Below are 12765 nucleotides of genomic sequence, written 5' to 3' on the forward strand. Positions count from 1 at the left end.
GCTCTGTTGCCTCCTGGGGCCTGCCACCTCCCCACCACCTGCTGGGGCTTGGCTGCAGCTCTGCTGCTTGTTGGGGCCCACTGGGGCACCACCACCTACTGGGTCCCGCCACCCATCCTTGCTCTGCTGCCTGCTGGGTCCCGCCACAGCTCTGCCACCCACTGGGTCCTGCTGGAGCCAGTGGCTCTGTCACCTGTCGGGGTCCACTGTGCCGCCTGCTGGGGCCCGCCATGGCCCCAGTGCCCACGGGGGCTCCATTGCCTACCAGATCCCACCACCCGCCCAGACTCTGCCACCTACTGCGCCCCACATGGGCTCCACTGCTCCCTGCAGCTGCCACTTCCTGCGCTGCTCCCCACGGGCCCCACTGCTGCCGCACTGCTCCCTGCAGCCCCCACCGCTCCCCACAACTGACACTTCCAGCCACTCCCTCCATCCAGTCTTACCTTACTTTCCGCTCGGACGGAGGGAGCGGGAACAGCTCCAGGAGTACGAGGCCAGAAGCCGCAGAGGCTTCTGGTTGGGGCTGAGGGCGGGAAGAGCTGGGGGAACCAAGCTAGCCTTGTTGCTCAGCCACAGGCTCTTGCAGGGTCCTGCTGCCGCTGGTTGCCTGTCATCTTTGACAGGCAGCCACGGGCCAATATCAGTTAATTTTCTAACATTTTTAAAGGCCCACAGGCCGGATAGAATGGGCTGGTGAGCCATATTTTGCCCACCCCTGCCCTATATGCTCTCTCCTTCAGAGCACTGCACCCCTATGTCCCTGAGTCAGCAGAACAGGTTATTCTGGGTTATCACTGTCAGCCTGTTATAGGCCTTTACTTATGTCTGTATGTTTGTACCCAGGGAGCAAAAATCTGAGCCTGGCTTCTTAAAAAACGTGTCTTGTGAGTATATTGCTTGTGTTGAATGATTTCTGTGGGCCTAGAGATGCCTGGATCTTCCTTGGGTTACTGCAAAGTCAGAACCTCAACAGGAAGAAATTCACAGCCAGACTAAATCAGATTTGTAACTGTTAAGAAACCAAGGGCTGGTGGAAGAAGGAATGATTAACATTCTGGACTATCCTTTTGAATAGCCTGGAAGCATTAGCCATAGAAGGATGATTTTGTCTCCAAGACTGAATGCTGGCTGCTCATGATTAAGTGTCTCAGTCATAACTTTATGCTTTGGTGGCTTCCGTGAATTGGTGAACAGGGATTCAGTATCTACAACAGTTAAGCCTGTCGTTTCCACTAGCATCTATACTGCACTCTGGTTTTACAAGAGAGATGTGGGGCTACTCTTCTTCCCTGATAATGAGGGACTGCTGTCTCAACATGCCCTTTACTAAGCATCAGTACTGCTGAGTTAGGGTGTCCAATCACCGGTAAGGGGGGAATGAACTGTTGTACCTTCTCCATGCCAGCTGCTATGCAGACTGCCTGACCCAGGTGACTGGTTGCCTTCACTCGTAGAAATTAAGTCTGGGCCTTTAGCCAGATACTGTCTGACAAACTGTGTCATAAAAAGCTCAGCCAGCACCTCGTTCCTTCTTCTCTGACGCTTGCTTTTCCGGCAGAATTTGAAAGCTCTGTTCTACCCCCCATCTTGCACCCCCCATTGCTCTGCTCAGTTTCTGTCAACTTTCTTCTAAGGTCCTTGCTGTTGCCTCTCCACACACATAGGACAAATGCAGCCTTGGCATAAGAAGATCTAATTTTCTGGGAAACTTGTGTGCAGATGAAGTGGGGAAGTTAAACATAGGCATGAGCTGGTCAGAAAATTGGTCTAAGTGAGGAAACGGCTTGGCTGTACAAGACCAGCATAAACAGCAGGGGAAGGTGGGATGAAGCAGGACAAGAAAATAGCATGATTCAAGCTAGAGATGCTTGGGTGGCATTGCTAGATAATCTCACCTTTAGTGAATCACTCTTGTTGTCTGGTTGGTTCCCAGATGTAAAATTGGGAAAACAATCATTCCTTTCACCCATCTTGTGAGATCTTGCAGGCCAGATTGTCTCTGGTTGCCTGTATGCACAGCACCTAGTACAGCAAAGACAGGGGCTTAACAATCTTCTTTGGGGCCTCAAAATGATACCATTAGTGAACAGCAGTGACAGTAAGTAACACTGAGAGGGCTCTGGAAAGGCGTGATGTGTAGCAAACAGATGGGAGCTCATAGCAGGGTGATTCTGGAAGGGATAAATAGGAGTCACAGAAGCAAGGACAGGGGTTTAGTTTTGTCCTTGTTTATATGACTTGGGCTAAGCCACACACAAAAAACAGCCAAAGAAGGGCCCAGACACAGGTGATATCAAGAGATTAGAGAATTTAATTCTGATTCATGGAGAGTAATTTACTAAAAACAGGCTCACCCAGAGGGAGGGAGTCTGAGATTGATGACCTGCATTATGTTCTCATTCACACCCATGTAAATTAGGGTAACTCCAGTTGAGTTTTCCAGCTGTATACAGAGGCCACTCAGGGCTTTGCTACAAGTGGACACTCAGATTCGTTAAACCATTAAGACTCTGTGTGGACAGTCCCCTTCCAAATGTTAGTGACTTTAGTTTGACTGGGAATGAAGCTGAACTGAACTATGAATTTACGGTGCACCAACTACTACAGACTGGCTCTCCTATGGATGCACTAAGGACCCCTCTTCAAAGTGGGGTAAGCTTCCTCACACAGTGCCCAAAAGGAGTCAATGTTCTGTAAATGCAGACACTGGCGTATTGCGCAGTCACTTCCCCGTGTAGACTTTTCATTCTGATTGTGTGTGTCCGCACCAGGGTTTAACTCGGTTTAACTTTGGATTTGCACGTAGAGCTAGTTTGAATGGATTTTCCTGAGTGTCTGTATATGGGCAAACCCTGACATCAGATCCTGGCTCATTCCCAACAAGGGCAAGAACCCATGCAGGGTACAAGAAGCACCTTTGGTAAGTGTCGCAAGGGAAAAGTTGAAAGCAACCTTCCTAGATGGGACCCTGTTTGGCTCAAAGGAGTTATTCTGCTGGTGTAATGCTGCTATCTATAAATCCATGGAAGGGACAGCAGCAATGTAAGAGGAGTAATCATTTAAATTGGTTAATGGAGTAAAACAAGAAGTAATGGCCTGGAATTGAAACGAAGGGGAAAATTATAGGCCAGAATGTGAACCCATTATTCACACTGCCTAGCACCTTGAAACCTTGGGTACCCCACTGAAATCAATGGGGACGCTCGAGGAGTAAGGATACTGTTTCAAGTGAGTAAAGAATATCAAAGCCTGACCCTAAATTATGCATTGGTAGCAGATAAAATGATCTTGGGGCCCTGCTGTACTTCCTTTCACTTGAATAGTGCTTACTACAGGCAAGCCCATTGATTTCAGCAGGATCTCAGGGAGCCTTTCACTGGAACAACACTGAGAGTAACGGGTGGCAGAACTAGGCCCTTAGATAGGCAGTTTAATAGCTTGCCATGGGAGGAGGCCACAGGAGAAGTGCTGAGTAGCAGGCTCTGTTAAATGGATGGGAGCCTGGTGCACTGAGGAAATTATAAGCCGTATCCTCAGCTGGAGGAAATAATCATAACTCCATTGCCTTCAACTGAGTGACAACAGTTTACTCTTGCTGAGGATCTGGTCGTTGTTGACGTATCAGCACTAGTGCAGGGAGATGGATGACAGGCCCCCGGAGAGCCTTGCCAGCCCCCTCATCTGTAATTCTGCAACGGTGGAGTTTATTGCTTTTCATCTCCCACCCTGCAAGCCAGAAAACAGGAAGCCGTTTCTGCTGCCTCAGGCATCTTTGGCAGGGACTCTGTCTTGCTCCACGAAGGTAACTAACAGCGCGGGAGTAACAGATGCAAACTGGAGCCTCCACGCACCGACGGACAAGTGTGTCCGATCCGTTCAGACACAGCAGACGGATGGTGGAGTCGGTCCCCTGCTCGGAGTCCAAGCGCATCCTTCTGTGCAGAAACGTTTGCGACTCTCAAAACCCTGCTGCTCCGTGTCGCTTGACTCCTCAGAACTCAGTAGGGGTCCATATCAAAATGGTCAGATGCGAGGTCAGCAAGACGTAGGCATTCAGCATCCAGAGCATGAACCTGTTTTATTTCATCTGCTTCAGTTGCTGATTCTCTTAAGCTTTTGTTTGAAGTGTTTGCTTTAACGCAGATTTTGAGAAACAACACACACGCACGCTTCAGAAGCTCCCTGTTCAACAGTGGCCCAAACCCTGCTATTTCTCTATAATAGTATTCACGCTGAGTACCTTTCTATCCCATCTCCAGTTGCTCTAACTTCCAGCCTCTGTCATTACTATACCTTGCCTCAGACTTTCCCCCTCATTAGCTTGTTTGCCACACTACCTTGAATTCCTCTCCCAATGGAAGTGTCAGCTTTATTATAATGATCTGTTTCATTTTTGTTTTGACCATAATGCAAATTCTGGTCCTAGCTCTGCTGCCGCTGCTTTTCCCCAGGAAATTCATTTCTTTTTGATATCACTTGTCATTTCAGAGTCAGTGACTAGAGCCAGCATCTCCTTAGGGGTCTCTCTTTCTCTGTTTTCTTCCCCATTGCTACAGAACTAACACAATTATCCTGTTTACTTTTCATCTCCTTTAACCTTAGCATTTTCCTTTCTGCGGTCGCCCCAGCTTTGTCAGTGCTGTCAGCTTCAGCTCACTCTCTCACCCTGCAGCCTAATAAATGCACTGCAGAGGCCCTCTTCTTTTCCGAAGTACAACTCTTGCCCCTTCAGCCTGTTCTCTTCTCCCCACTGCAGCATGATAGCTGAGTCTGGCAGAAAGCAGAACTCATGCCCAACTGTAATCTCTCACCACTAAATGCTTTGCAGCACTGGCTGAGAGAGGCAGTACTCAGAATCTCCTCCACCTCTTTTCAGCCATTGCCTGTATACTTTCCCCCCCCCCACACTGACTTTTGCTCTCCTTTTCAGCAATGCTTACATTGAAGGATTGCTTTGGATGTTCTGTTCAGCTGCTCTCCAGATGGGGAGCTCTGTGTTCCCTGTGTGCATGCATTTTACAGGATATTGTGAAGGTGATGATGTGGTGTATTCGCATGTTCCCCATGCTGGTTATTTTGGGGTTAGCTGTCTCTCCCAGAGAGCCTGCTGCAGGCGACCCTGGAATGAGTCCTCCCCTTCTCAACTATGCTGGGGAAGGGAAGAATCAAAGTACAGAGGCTGTGCTCCCCCGATGAAATTCACTTCTTATATCCCAGTGAAGTTGACCAGTAACAGGACATAAATGGGGATGAAGCAGCGTCCACTTTCTTGCTGACCCACCGCACAGGGCGGGAATTTCATTCTCGGCACATATCCAGCTTAGGCAGTACATGTTAAATATGGTATCAGTGTGTTTTACACACATGGCTTAGGGAGAGGGCTGCTCTGTATAGCACGCGCATCAGTGTAGCATAAGAACTGAAATAGGCTGAGAGAGACATGTCCTTAAATCGCTTGACTTTAAGCACGTAAGTAGTTCGGTTGAAGTCAATGGGACTCCTCACGTACTTAAAACTAAGCATGTGCTTAAAAACTGTGCTGAGCTGGGTCCTACTTGATTTCAGCCTTGTCTCAGCTGTACAGTTCTGGTAGCAGCATTTATCTACAGAGGAGATCTCTCTACCAATGAGATCAGAAACCAGAGAAAGTGCCACTTATTGTGTAACATGCGCGTGTTCTGTTTTTTAATAATGTGAAAAGGAGCTCAGGAGAAACCAAACTGTAGCACTCATTGCTCTCTCTCTCTTTTTCTTCTTTCAACGTGTGCTGTAGCCCCTAGACGGATAACATCATTGGAAAAAGCGTACGCTGCTTTGAATGGTATGTAGCTCAGCTGGTGCATCGTAGATGGTAGCAGACAAGAAATGTACTTGTGTTTTTAATATGGGACTGAAACTACAAAAAAACACCCCAGTTTCAGGTGGTTCCCCACCCCCCCCGCACTGTTTCCACTGTGGTACCAACAGAAGATGCATTTTAAATTACTATTATTACTGTATGCATTTGTAAGCACCAGTTACCATAGTTTCTAGGCATCAGTGCTGATCCTTCTCCAGATAAACTGACCTGACAAATCTATGCTTAGCTCATTAATGCCATCTAATTGATTAATTTATGGAGAAGTCTTACAGTGCAATTCATAATAATTTATGCGAGAATTTTTGCATAGTTTGGGCCACATCCTCAGCAGGTGTTAAATCAGCACAGCTTCATTGATTTCATGTATATAATAATTTCCTAGAGTAAATAAGAACTTGCATTGTTTTTATCTGTAGTGGAGTTAGGTTTTTTTCATTAGGTGGCTTCATCAGAGCTCTACTTACCTACATAAGCCTGGAATCTGGCCTTGTGTGCCTAGATGTTAAATGCCTGCTCCTACAGGGTTATAGCCACATCTAGAAAACGTTACCTATGTGCAGCTGGATTCGAATGACATTTAAACCTGTGTAATTGTGGAACAGCCTCATGCCAGTGAGTTGGCTCATTCCTGATTTACACCGGCATAACTGAGATCAGGAACAGGCCATTAGCCCACAGTCATACAAGAAGCTGGGAGACAGAACCATCATGTGCTCATCCTATTGTGATTCAGGACCAGCTCTGATAACCTTAAGTATACTGATTGCCTAACTTGGCAAGGAGGTGTCTTTGAATGAGGGTGTGTGGTATCTACTACTCCCTGTGAGCGTGGAACCAAAATCTGGCCCTGGATAGCAAAATGGCTGACAATTACTAAATCAATGTAAAGCAATTCTACCATCTTACCTGGCCTTCTAGGTACCAGCATTTTGCTAATTTTAGCATTAGCCAGCCTGCTCCACTTTCCCAGACAGTATTGTGCAATAGTTGATTCAGTTCCTTGTAGATACTGTATTCTGTGGTATTCCAAACTTTCTCCCCTGTATTTTGGGGTGCTTTTGGTGCAGGTGTAAGGGGCTAGATTAATAACCTGTCAGATGGATGGCATATTTATCCATATAGTGATAAGCAGGAAAGCTTCCCCAAACTGCCTCAGCCCCAGCCTCAGTTTGTATAGGATCCTAAACTTTCTTTTGGTAGTAGTGCCTCCTGATCTGGTAGTGACTAGCTTTCCCCAGACCACCAGGAGAAGAAAGGCTCTATCCGTCCCCTGAGTTACCCATGGTGCAGATGATTTCTCCATTTGGCCAAACTAAAATCCATGGGGAATTGTTCTATTTGTGTTGCTGGCTTCCAGGTAGCCAAGTCAGCAGTTACAGGAAGCTACACACAGACTATTTCCTATATTCTTTGAATGCAAAACCAAAAAAGAACAGCGTAAAATATTCAGTCCTGGGTACCTAACACAGCAGACCCAAGTTCACATTGTGACACCTAATGGAAGTGGCGGGGGTTTCAGAAATTCTGCACGCTCCGAAATCCCAGTGAAATAACAAGCAACTGCAGACGCACAGCAGCTTTAACATTCAGGCCACATTTACTGGTCTCCCTATACATTAGGGATCCTGACTTTGAGCAGTCAGAATTGAAGAAGTTATTTTATTTCTGTTTAATAACAAAAAATAAATAAAATGACAGTACAACACTGTAGAAGGTGTGGTAGATTTGCACCTTTGTATGGATTTGTACAACACTGTACCAGACAGGCTTTCTGATACAGGGTCAGTATATTAGAGAACTCAGTATTGTTCTGGAGCCAACAGTATTACAGTATCAATAAATATAAAATACTAGGCTGCATTTGTTTTGCCCCATTACATCTAACAGTAATCTAGATGTAATGAAAGGGATCTGGCAAAGCAGCAAACAGACTCAAGACATACAGCGATTCTTTCCATTGGTGTCTCTGTGTTGTAAAACAAAGCATATGATACGAAAGGCAGGTTTAGCATAGGCACTATGTTCTTCTGTACTTCCTCTCTGGCTTCTCTGTTATGCGTGCTCAGTTTGAGTTTCTCCCACTTCTGCTAGCGTATAGTTTGTGTCACCTGGTATAAACTTAGGAGCCTCACACCACCACCAAAAGCAGGTGCAAGACAGAAATCAAAGTTCCTATCTTATTTCTTGGAGGATTAATAGAAAGGCAAGAATATCGGCATTTTAAAACTCAGAGAAACAAAAATGCTGCCACGATTAACGCTCCCCTCCCAACCCCCCCCCAAAACACTTGATTTTGATGTTTCTTTTTTTGTCTGCTACCATCTATACATCCACAGGAAACTGAGCATAAATGACAGGAAAGTCACAGAGGGAGATCATTAGGGGGCTGCCCGTGTTAAAGTGACCCCCCCCCATAGAGACTTATAAGCCAGCTACAGCATGGGCTGACGCACACGTGCATACTGGAATGGTAGAGAGAAAGGGAGCTTCTTTGCAATTTCCTTCCTGAACTGAGAGATCTTTGCAGCCCTCTTTTGCTAAGTCCCTTTCAAGCATCATCATCCCAGTTGCCGAATGCAAACCGTTACTTGGCCTCAAGCTTCTTTCAGAAATAACCCCTTTTATTTGGATTCTGTGTCTGCACATACAGAGCTATTATTTCCCAATTTCCCCAGTTCAAAGGCCAAGCTTTTGTGAAGATGTACCTTAAAGCAGCACAGTACATGTCGTCAGAGAACAACAACTTATTTTCAGGAGTGAAAACCTCAAAGAGAGAGCATTGCCAGCTCTCATGATTCTGTCATGGGGTAACGGGCCAAGCCTTGTTACTGAGAGTAGGGCCAGGCAGTAGAGTTAAAAAGCTGCAGAACCCCAGGTAATGAGCAGCTGGAAGTTAATTAAATAATGGCTTGCTGAGGAGGCCAAGGGAAGATGCTTGTAGCCTGCTGAGGGGGTCCTAAGTCAGGTGATGAGAAGGAGGCCATGCTGCAAGGACTGTGGGTATCTGAAGAGACCTACAGCAAGAAATAAGATAGGGCCAGGAAGACTAAAGTGGCCAAGGGAAACCCTAGTATCTGCGGAACTGTTGGATTCAATGGTGAAAAGTGCAGAAAAAGGGCATTAGAAGCTCTGAATGGCTGTGACTTTGGGGGAAGACCTCTAAACGTCGAAGGATCTTGATGGGGAACACATCTAGAGGGCATCAAGGTGTTTGCAGGAACCATTCTCCGGGATTTGGTGGAGCACCCAGGGTATAGGAATGATCACCCTCCAGCTTTAAGAATCTGGGTGTAGCTAAGGGTGGCACATCAGTGAGGAAGGAGAGGAAGCTCAGAGGCTTCAGAACCTGTTGCTGCAAATAGTCCAGGGACAGCGGCACAGGAAGGAGGTGGCAGAAAGGCGGAAGCTGCAGCAAGCGGAGACCCAATGGACTGTAACAAAGCAGCAGCACCAGCTGGCAGAACAGTTCTGCAGCCAGGAACCAGAGGAAGCCTTGAAAGAGCTGTGTGGTTTCATCCCCGAGCTTGAGACAATGACTCGGAAGTGTTCATGGAGGCATTTGAGCACACAGCAATAGTGACCCGATAGGTTAAAGCCACTATTTTGAGGAACCCTCTTGACTGGGATGCCCAGGCTGCGTACCAGTCACTAACACGCCACAATGCACAAAGCCGTGAAAAGGCAGGCATAGCGTGGCCAATGGAGCTGCTCCTGTAGTCATGCACTGTTACACACAGGTCCTGTGAGTGTTGCTGTTTTTCTTAAAACCCCAACTCTGGGATAAAGAAAGTTTCACGAGAATCTCAGAATTCATTTTAGGAATAAAAAAGCTGTTTGCCAGCCCCCTGATGGTGGGAAGGAAGCATGAAAATATGACCCAACTGCACTCTGAAATCTTAGATCCCAGATAAGAAGGAGAAACACCAAAACATTGGGGTTTTTTTTACTATTATTTCATCAATTTCAACCCAAGTTTTTGACTTTGGGGGACCTGACCCATGATTTTGGATGTCCAGTGATGGATCAGGTAATGAGGCTCTGCAAACTGACTGTCACTTGTAGAAGGTGGGGGAAAAAAACCCCCAAGTGTTCTGAAGATGAAACTGAAATAACTTAGGCTTTAACTTAAATGTATTAACTAATGAGCTGTATTTTTCCCCAAGTTAAGCATGCACTCAAGTTCTTTGCTGAATCAAGGCCTTAAAGCTTTAAGTGCTGAACTTTAAACATGCGAGTATTGCCACTGCCATGGACATTAGACAGACATCAGATAAATTATCAACAGCAGCATGACTATATAGTCAGGTAGATCGGTGTTGTGTATGAAACCTTCTATTCATACATATGCACAGTACTCGGTGTACCTTCATTTTAACACTACTTTTTATTATCAGACTTTTGACATTTTAAATAGAAACGGGCTGTCTTCAGGCTAAATTGTAGTCTTGAGTGGTGTCTTGGTAGAGTCTGTCTACCTAACAAGGATGGCGTTGAGAAGGAAGAGCAGGGAGTATGGGTCTTCTGAAATTCCCATGGGGTTGACCACTAGGGCTCAATACCAGATTAAGAGAGGGTTGCTTGTGAGGAATGCTTTAAAGGACCTTCATTCCCTGAAAACACTACTTCTACAGGCTTGGGAAATGAAGAGCTGAGCTTTATCTCAAACTCTCATCAACTCTTGTAACAGCCAGACATTGTGTTGCTTCTTTCCTGCTGGGCCAGCCCAGAATTTATTCCAAACCTGTTTGTAAATGCACGGTTTCCCTCTCAGTAACATCACAGAAAGGTCCTACTGCAATTCTGTAAGCACAGCTTTGAATAAAACACCACGATGAAAGAGCACGTTCCACAAAGCAGATGCAAGAGTTCAAATGTGTAAAAAATCTCACATTTGCCAGCATCTCTCACACTCCAAAGCGGTGTTCTTCCCAACCCTCTGCCACTTAGCACCCTTTGGTCTAGGAGTTGGTGTTTGATGTACTCCTGTCAAGCTTTTGGTAACCAAAGCTTTCTAGCAAGGCAGCGGCTTAGAGAGAGATGCATGGGTTTGCAGAGACAAGAAGATATCTGAGAAAATGTCTGCCTGGAACAACTTAACTGTAAGCCTAAAAAAGAAGTTAATTTCAATGAATCCCTCTGATGAATACTGGACTATGTTCTCCACTAGGTGGCCAGCAAGTATTCAGCTGAAGGAAAGGAGAAAGAGATGCAGAAGCCAGTGATTTTTCTTTGAGCTGCAAGAGTTTACTTCTGATTTTGCACGTGTGTGTGTATTGCAAGGGTTTTCTTCACATCTGTACAGTGCATGCACAGATACCAAGCATCTGAACAATGGAGAGGACTGGAAAAGGCTATTTCTTACCTTTTCATTAGGACCCGTGTGTCGGAGAGGGAGGGAGTATTGTGTGGAGGACACATGCTGGATGCAGTTATTCTTCCTGGAACCTCCCCAGGGATGCCGAGTGGCCAGGAAAAGCCTAACTGATGAGGCAATTTCAGTGAAATGAGAGAATAAGGAAAAATTAAGCTGGGCATGGGGAAGATAATTACAAAAGCAAGTAGAAAGCCAAGCTGATTATCTGGCATATTGCAAAACAATCCTGCACTTAGGAGTCGGGCTAGAACATGGTTGTCTCATTCTTTTATATCACTTGTGGGAGCACTTGAGGCACCAAGGGCCTGGGTCTCCATCACTTTGCAGAGCAGCTAATGAGTGCCAAGTATGCAAAGTGGATGGAAACTGCTTTTGCCCATGCAAAATGAAGATTAGGCAGCATTTTGTATCCACTTTGCATAGGTATCAAGGATGACGCCGGGTGCAAGCAGGGAATGCTCAGAGCCAAGGTCTGTTGCTGTGGCATTTTTGGACAGAGCGAGACGAGCCCTTCTCCGGACCATCCTGTGTATTTGTTGTTATACTGAACTAACTGTTATTACGCTGCGACTGACTGCGCTGGGGAGCGATGAGCCAGGCTGTTACAACCTTTGTCTGTTTTCCTTACAGACGAGGACGACGCAAACAGGCTCGGAGAGAAGGTGATTCTCCGAGAGCAAGTGAAGGAGCTTTTCAATGAAAAATATGGTGAGTGGCCTCACCGCATGCCCATGCCAGGGCATTTCACAGAGAGCAGCCGCAGTTAAAATTAATTAGACTGAAGTCCGCTATTTATAGGTCAAGCAGCCTGCTGTGGCACAGGCTTGTTTCACTGCTCCACGTTACAGCCCATTCCCAGAGGTGTTCCTCATCTCTGCAGACTGCTGACAGCAGGTGGGGCTGTGACCCTTTTGTCTTCATCTCCTCTAAGGGCAAGGGGAGGGAAGGAAATCCGCATCCAGGGACTGGGACTTATGTCAGCTGCTGCTGCATTTTTAAGAGATGAGCAGCTGGAATAAGCCCCGGTGCGCTCTGAGAATGGGCCTGACGCAGGCTAGCCGCTGGGAGAGCTCTGCCTGCAGTGGGGAAGGACGGCTCTTTGCTGCACAGCACAGGTGAATCACAGCAGCCAAATGCCAGACCCCCTGCACATTTTGAGCAGACAGGTTGAAACTGCAAGAGACAAGCAGGTTAGGGTGCTGAAGGGGATGGTGGCATTTGGGCCGTCTGTCTCGAGTTATTTGTGTCCTTGCATGCCAATCTTGTGCAAAAATAGAAAAGGAAGACAAAACACCCCTGCACCACAGGGCACAGCATTCAGCAGTGTAATTATCTCAGCCCTTTGCAGAGCAGAGGCGTTGCACAGTTACTGGTGCATAGCTGTCTAGCTTTCCCCCCCACAATGTGGTTCTGGGGGCTTGATTTGCATAACCGCTTTACAGTTGTTGCTCAACCAAACTGTATCTGAGTCCTTATACTCTGTATTGGCCCACAAGCACCAGCCAACCAGAGCACAGGGACTGGCATT

At 46.5% G+C, this 12765-nt stretch overlaps 1 protein-coding gene and 1 long non-coding RNA gene across 10 annotated transcripts in view; one reads left to right on the plus strand and one right to left on the minus strand.

Moving 5' to 3' along the window:
- GTF2IRD1 (GTF2I repeat domain containing 1) overlaps positions 1-12765 on the plus strand; it is a 173824-nt gene that overhangs the window by 154158 nt on the left and 6901 nt on the right. For 8 of the 9 annotated variants that reach the window (XM_090026610.1, XM_090026609.1, XM_090026612.1 and 5 more), the window contains 2 exons: positions 5777-5824; positions 11868-11945. In XM_090026610.1, the coding sequence (XP_089882736.1) occupies positions 5777-5824; positions 11868-11945 (126 nt within the window). The remainder of the gene's footprint in view (positions 1-5776; positions 5825-11867; positions 11946-12765) is intronic. The other variant, XM_090026611.1, reaches the window with a different exon arrangement.
- The window catches only part of LOC149854113 (uncharacterized), a 50014-nt gene that overhangs the window by 9968 nt on the left and 27281 nt on the right, over positions 1-12765 (minus strand). Inside the window, exon 2 of the long non-coding RNA XR_016439045.1 lies at positions 1899-2025. This is a non-coding gene — a long non-coding RNA (uncharacterized LOC149854113). The remainder of the gene's footprint in view (positions 1-1898; positions 2026-12765) is intronic.

The sequence above is a fragment of the Crocodylus siamensis genome, chromosome 13, assembly GCF_052110815.1.
Source record: "Crocodylus siamensis isolate JL-2025a chromosome 13, ASM5211081v1, whole genome shotgun sequence".
Classification (NCBI taxonomy): domain Eukaryota; kingdom Metazoa; phylum Chordata; order Crocodylia; family Crocodylidae; genus Crocodylus; species Crocodylus siamensis.